Raw genomic sequence first — 7,347 nt, forward strand, 5'->3', positions numbered from 1 at the left:
ATATGGGTTTTCAAAATACTTTGAAGTCCATTTTTTTAAGAATTGCTCACTTCTTCTTGTGAAAAGAGACCAATTGTTCAAAGGTTTATAATAGACATATTTATTAGAAGGTTTATAATTAACACATTAGCAATCTAACAATAGCCCATCTACAAAGTTTTGCATCATATGTTAAAGCAAATACCGCCGCGGGTTAAGATAGGGGACTCTCATTTTAGTTTTTGAATATAACCCTAACAAACATTTGTGGTGGGAGATCCAGTTGTACACTATATGAAATCTTATGGCGATTATGTGGCAATTTTGAAGCATTTATTGCATTGCAGCACAGCCCCATTGAACATTTTTGGCATGGTGAGGATAATATCCCCATTTCCTGTCATTCAGTTCATTTGTTGGCCTGCTGCCTACCGTCCATTTTCAACAAGGATGTGTGTCGACCTGTGCGCTATCGATTCCTGTGCTCGCTAACTTATTAATGCAGACGGAGAAGGAAATGAAAGGCTCATTAGCACAAAGCTTTGATACCACAATGCCCAGGGAGACATTCTTGTGTCTGGATTAACCCTGAATACTTGAAACAATCGGTATGTTTAATTCAGGTCCGGCAACTCATCACTTTACACCAGAAGCAGCCATCTCACCTCTTTACATTGAACCTCTGTTTTATTAAAGGAGGGTATCTTTCTGACCCTTTTATGTTAAATTCAAATAAAAACACATTTTTAGTTTTATACCTCCCACACACTTTGTTTACATGTATTATAATACACATTTTACACATGTTTTTCTTTGTAAAATTTGGAGTATTCCTCAGTGACTGTTCTAAGGCTCAAACTTAGATCTCTGCCTCTTCTTCTTTCGCTACCTCTCTTTTAGTAGACCTCGGTGCTGCCGCCCGGTAGGTTGTGGTGCAACGCAGTAATGCACTGAAGGCGAACAACGACGTTTGGATCTTACCTGTACACTGTAAAACCATATCTACATGTTAAGAAAAGGAACTTTTTCCATACAAATATTTACTGCAATGTATGACCTGCGTAAGAATTCGGACATAACTCCATCTTAAACCGAGTGCAGTGTACCCTTTTTTTTTTTTACACAAAACAGTCCGTCCTTGTTGTGAAAACAACAAGTCCCAGAGTGCCCCTTGGAGCGTCAACACGCTGTAAATAGTACAAAAATGCCACCAACGAGAGATTCCCGGAGGCGTTTCTTCGTCGTTCAGTCATCCTTCAAGGCGGTGGCGAAGATGATGGAAATCAAGCTTGATGTAGAAAAATAGGCCGCACCGGAAAACACGTGCATCTTCCTACAAAATAAATGTCTATAACACCATATTAATGTAGTTATTTCAAGGTTAACAATCATTAAGTCATTAATGCAGGCTTAGATATGTTTTTACGTTGTTAAAATCTATGTAGGAGTATTTACAAGACGGGTGTTTGTGTTAATTATCCGGATGTAGTCGCTTTTGACTTTATTACGAAAACAGAATCCGTGCAAATGTTGGCTAGCTTTTCAAAAAGCGGGCGGTCAAAGTACTTCTAACTATCCCCACTTTACTTTGCCGTGTGAGTCGCTGCCACTGCCGGTATTCACGGGGGTTCAACTCCATTAAATTAACTACCTTAGTGGGGCACAAGTTCCGACGAATGTCACCTACGAGTCACTTGTGACTCCGCCGGAGCCTGTCGGAGTTTATGTGGCAAAGGCGGCCGAGCAACGGTTTCCATTCGCTCTCTGTTATTATGGCTACAAGCTAACAGGCTAGCTGGCTAGTAGTAATAGTAGTGGCTTCATGCAACCATAGCGAAGACGCCATTACGCTAAAAAAATATTCCCAAAAAGCTCGCCTGGACTTCCCGTTACAGTTATCCGACAGCCGGGGCGACGGTTATCGCGACAAGGTGAGTGTCATCCGGGCTCGGTGGTCCGAAAGTCACATTAGCCTCGCCGAGTTAGCGGTGGACGGACCGTGTCGCCGACTACTCACTGGATTCAACAGCATCACCCCCCAAAATATATCCAATGCGAGACCGATTACTCTCCGGATTTAGCAGCAGCGTTCTTCCTAAAAATATCGCATCTGACAAAATGTCTTCGGTTATTCTTTAGTATACGAGTGTGTGTGTGTGCTTCGTTTTGTAACTACATTGTGGATTTTAAGCGTGCCAGTCTTCAAAATCCAATGTTATTCATCTCACAGGCTGACGCAATCGTTTAATTGAACAACATCCTTTGATATTAATAACGTGTTTTGTTTGGGACTCTCGTCATTAATATGCAGGAAGTCCTCGGCTTACGACGGTTGTTCCTACTAGGGCTGCGCAATAATCGACACATGTCCTCATCTTGATAATGGCCCATGCAATAATTATATATATATATATATATATATATATATATATATATATATATATATATAGAGAGAGAGAGAGAGAGAGAGAGAGAGAGAGAGAGAGAGAGAGAGAGAGAGAGAGAGAGAGAGAGAGAGAGAGAGAGAGAGAGAGAGAGAGAGAGAGAGAGAGAGAGAGAGAGAGAGAGAGATATATATATATATATATAGATATATATATAGATATATATATATATATATATATATATATATATATATATATATATATATATATATATAGATATTGTAAAGACGTGCAATAAGTCTCATGTGCAATTCTATGCTTTACCAGACCATGACCAATCAGATGCAACCTTAAATGTGCATTTCCATTGGGAGAACCATATCTAGAGGCATTACTAACACTAAATAAGTTACTACAATCAAATAGTTTAGAATGTGTTGAGCCTCATTATCTTGCTGCATGAGAAAAATCTATTTATTTCATTAGGTAATAAACATGTAATTTCATTAGGTACAAGTTAACTATCACAATTATATCAATATGACAATTTTCGACACCCTTATCCTATATCACATTTTTCCAATATCATACATCCCTACTTTCTACTGTGGCGACGTAACCTGAATGTATGCGTAAGTTGGTGCCGTTTACTCATGCCATAAGTCAAGTAAATATCTGTATTGAAAAAAAAACTTCAAAGGAATAAATAAACAAACAACCCTGTCGGATCGGGACCAAGCCCTTCTGCGAATAGGGGAAAAAAATATGAGGAGTTGGTTCCCGCTGGCGCCCGGCCAAAACCTCCTTTGACACAATTTGGTAAATGCAATATTTTATTCTCAAATCTATACTATTGGGCAGTCCACACAACCATCTGTTATGTTTTACAAATTATTGACCAATCTTAAGTTAAAAATGGCTTGCTCTCATTGACAATACAATACTAAAATGCCTTTTTATGTAATATGGTTTCATCCCAAAACTGTACTGACTTTTGCCTTTCCTTTGCAGGAGCCTCCTGGGATGCCACAATAGCAACAACACCCAGCGGATTACTCATCATGCCGCTAGAAATTGTGGAATGTTTTCCTTCGCAAGATAATGCACGTCGTGCTGCGCTTCTACCGCCGAGATCCTGAGTCCTGAGATTGGGATTTCTCCCTCGGTCGATGTTCTCGGATGTCTCATCTTTTGTGTGTCTTCCTCTAAGACGTTAAAAATGTGTCTGGTGGCTGCCTTGCCGCGGTAAACATTGGCGTGAAGTGGTGCAAACGGAAGAAGAAAAAACAAAGAAGGAGCCCTCCAACCACCACCTCCCCCGGGCACCGAACATCTACAGCATGGCTTCGGTTTGGAAGCGATTGCAACGTGTTGGGAAACACGCCTCCAAATTCCAGTTTGTTGCATCCTACCAGGAGCTGATGGTGGAATGCACCAAGAAATGGTGAGTGGCGGAGGTTACATGGTGTCCACCGCGCTGTGTGTGTGTGTGTGGGGGTGTGCGTGCGCGTGCGTGGGGGTGTGTGTGTGTGTGTGTGTACGTGCTGGAATGCGGCGTTAATTTCTCGTGACCATATTTGACACACACACACATTGATGTGCAGACTTGTCCGTGTGTGGCGTCTTGTAAACAGTCATTGTTTTTTTTCTTTGTTCTGACTAATGCGTTTGAGGGGTGTTACCTCCTCCAGGGATGCTTCTGGCAATCCGCTGTGGACCTCTAGAACTATGTTGGAATTATTGTGGAATCTCAACAGTTGGTTTTGGTGGTGATGCCTGGCTTCTAGGTCTTCACCTCAGTCTTTTTTTTTTCCAAATAATCTGTTCCCCGATCAGAAATGAAATGATGATTGATAATGACTGCTAACCTAATGCAAAATGTTATATTTAATTCGCATTATACAGCCAGTTAAGTGGAGTGGTTAGAACGTCTGTCTCACATTTCTGAGATTCTAGGTTCAAATCACTTTCTGTCAAAAACATGCTTGTTGGCTTCACTGAAGACTCAAAATTTTCGTAGGTGTGACTGTGAGAATGAATGTTGTTTGTGATTGTCGGGCGTCCTGTATTGGGTGTATCCTGCCTCTCCTGTGAGTAGGTCTTGGAGTCCGGTCTGCACCGTATGGCGCTAAACCCAAACCAGTGCTGTCCAAAACTTTACAACACTTATTAATCATTTATGGTAGGGGTGTTCTGATCTGGGTTTTATATTTCCGATACTGATTATCCATGAGTGAGATCAGCCGATACAGATTCCGATCACGTAGATTAGGTGTACATATTTTTTAATTTTGGAGCTTTTTACTGATGATTAATATTTCTGATTAATCTGTCAGTTATTTTGATTAATTGATGAATCGGATAAAAACAAAAAAAACCCCTGTTATCCAAATTTCCACTACTTTAGTATACATGAACTATTTCAGATTGACAGTGTAGAATATGCGCAAACATTTATGATTCAGTGACTTGTTTGATCTGTAGCATGCACGTGAAGGACAGGCGGAGGGGGACACTCCACTACACACCGGCTAGTCTCTTTGGCTGCCAGCTACAAACTTTGAGCTGCAGTTGAGTGTTGTTTGTATTCGATCTGCCAATCACACACTTTACCACTGTGTCTTCTGTTTTTTTTTTTTTGGGGTTGTTTTTTTTTTTTCAGGCTGGTGACACACATGGACAATCAACCTTACACATTCATGCCGCTGTAGAGTATGTAATTCATTGAATAATTAAAATTAAAAAAATACTTTAGGTACACCTGGGTCTGGTCGCCAGCCAATTGCAATTGCACACTCACATTCAAACTTAAGGATAATATCAGGAGAAAAGGCACACAATCACCGGAAGAACATGCAAATGCTGCACTGGAAGGCCTGAGTTGAGAGAGTTGCGATTCAAACCCCAAACTGAACTGTGAGGAAGATTATTTCAAGAAATCATATGTCCAGCATCATTCCGGTGTGGATGATATTGCTCATACTCAGAGGTCACATTATGACACAGAATATGTGGCCTTGTATGTCTGCAACTACTGAATTACAATCTTTAAATGGAAAATGGGCAATAAGTGTTCCACCCTGCCAGGAGAAATTTTGCTTTCCCAGGAAGAGGGGCAGAAAATGTGCAGAGAGATTGCAGAGATCCTTGGCCCGCAGGCACGTACTGTTAAGCAGCTCGGCCGTAGGCGGGACCGACGCAGGCCCCGGCACACCGCCTGGGCCCGGGACAGATGTGTCAGGGAATGGAATGAGGAGAATGTGTCTTTCCAGAGCAGAGTGAAAGCTGGGCGGGCTTAGCTTTTTGCTGCCATTGCTTTGCTTTTACTTTATTAATCCATTTACTAAAAGGGAAAGTTTCCCTTGTATGTCATTGTTTATGTTCATCTCTAGCTCCATTTGTGCATTTGTGTTTATGTACTAGATTGAAAGTGTGTTTATTGGGGTTTTATCTTATTGGAGTTATAACAGATGATTATTGTAGAGGCGGAAACACGTCATTGATTGATTGATTTTAATGTACTTATAAACTCAATAAACTTAGATATGAAAATGTAAAAAAAAAAAGGAAAAGATCACCTAAAGATCTCGTTGTTGAGCGTTTTATATGCGAGTAGGAAAAAGCCCAAATATTTGTATCTACCCCTACCCGCGGTTCTCTTTAAATGATTCTTTCTAAAAAAAAAACCCTGCAAAAACAAATACAACCATTATTTTTTTTATATTTAAACTATATCTGCTGTGTGACCTGGTGGCTGCAAATCGCTACCGACTGGTGGTTTGTGACCACCGTTCTAGAGTGCTAAGAACATTCAGGATCTTCAACTGGGAACTAGGAACCTTTGGAAAACCGCAGGAACTGATATTAAGTTTAGTTCACAGGTTCCGATAGAAGAACCCTCTTGGAACCTTTGAGGCATTTGATCGCATTTTTTTGGGTGTGTGTAGTGTCTAGAAATTGCAAGTTCAGAGACATTTCTAGACTTTAATATGTGAGCTAGCCTTCACAGTGTCTGTGGTTTTAAAGTTCTCAATAATCTGCCAGGTCATGTTGCCTGAATCGATGATCTCATTGCCTTTAAAGTGGTGTCACCTTACTTTCCTTCTCAACATGTCCTCCTCCTGCTTACTCTTGGGGTCTTTATTAATTAAATAGTCGTGATTATGTCATGTCCTGGATGCTGGCAGGTCAAAAGTGGACAGAACTGTGTACTGAAAAAAATCAATTCAGAGTAAATAATTCCTAAGATGAGAGTTTCACATGATTTACTTTCTAAATTTAAAATACTGCTTCAGTATGGACAGTTTTATTTCTATTTAATATATTTTCCTAATTTGAAGGGGTTAGGTAATGAACTTGGTAACAACACGAGTGACTCTAAACTCTCCTTAGTGACAACGGCGTCTGAAAGTTGAGTCAGTGTTTTGAGTGTCAGCGAGGAGCGCGTGTCAGGCTGTGACACGTTACTTGTGTTCAGCATGTGTTCCTCATGGCGGGCAGCCATCGCACCGCTGCCAGCCCGACTGTTTCCTGCCAGCTAGTCTGATGTCACTCCCCCTGACACTTTCCCGCTTTGGAAGTTTCCTTCTTGTAAATAGAAAAATGAATGATACTTTGGCTGTGGCTTTTTACTTGAGTTTTTGTTTATTGAATTATGATCTTCATACTATACGACAGTGCCCTTACAATTGTCCCTCATATTATTCTCTGCTGCCATTGCAATCAGTTTGAACTGACCTTCATGGCTCCGTGCAGGTGGACCTGTACGTCCGTCACGGATGCTCCCACCTCATCGTGTCATGTCGCTCACACAAACGCTCCCCTTGTCTCATAGAAGTTGTTTGCCAGGATGCAGAGTTTAACCTCTCGTGACAACATAAACGGACCGTGTCAAAGGAGTCGTTATGTGGGAATACAAATATTACAGTAAATAAATTTTTTTAAAGCTACGTACCCACCACGATGTCTCAGATGAGGTGGCGCA

At 40.9% G+C, this 7,347-nt stretch overlaps 1 protein-coding gene across 4 annotated transcripts in view; it reads left to right on the top strand.

Annotated features, from left to right (window-relative positions):
* The first annotated feature begins 1,515 nt into the window (after positions 1–1,515).
* ehbp1 (EH domain binding protein 1) overlaps positions 1,516–7,347 on the top strand; it is a 102,744-nt gene continuing 96,912 nt past the window's right edge. For all 4 annotated transcript variants that reach the window (XM_088304758.1, XM_088304761.1, XM_088304759.1 and 1 more), the window contains exons 1-2: positions 1,516–1,910; positions 3,375–3,807. In XM_088304758.1, the coding sequence (XP_088160884.1) occupies positions 3,704–3,807 (104 nt within the window). In that variant the 5' untranslated portion in view covers positions 1,516–1,910; positions 3,375–3,703. The remainder of the gene's footprint in view (positions 1,911–3,374; positions 3,808–7,347) is intronic.

This window comes from Idiotropiscis lumnitzeri, chromosome 9, assembly GCF_059441095.1.
Source record: "Idiotropiscis lumnitzeri isolate Australia: NSW breed Sydney's pygmy pipehorse chromosome 9, RoL_Ilum_1.0, whole genome shotgun sequence".
NCBI classification, from domain to species: Eukaryota; Metazoa; Chordata; class Actinopteri; order Syngnathiformes; family Syngnathidae; genus Idiotropiscis; species Idiotropiscis lumnitzeri.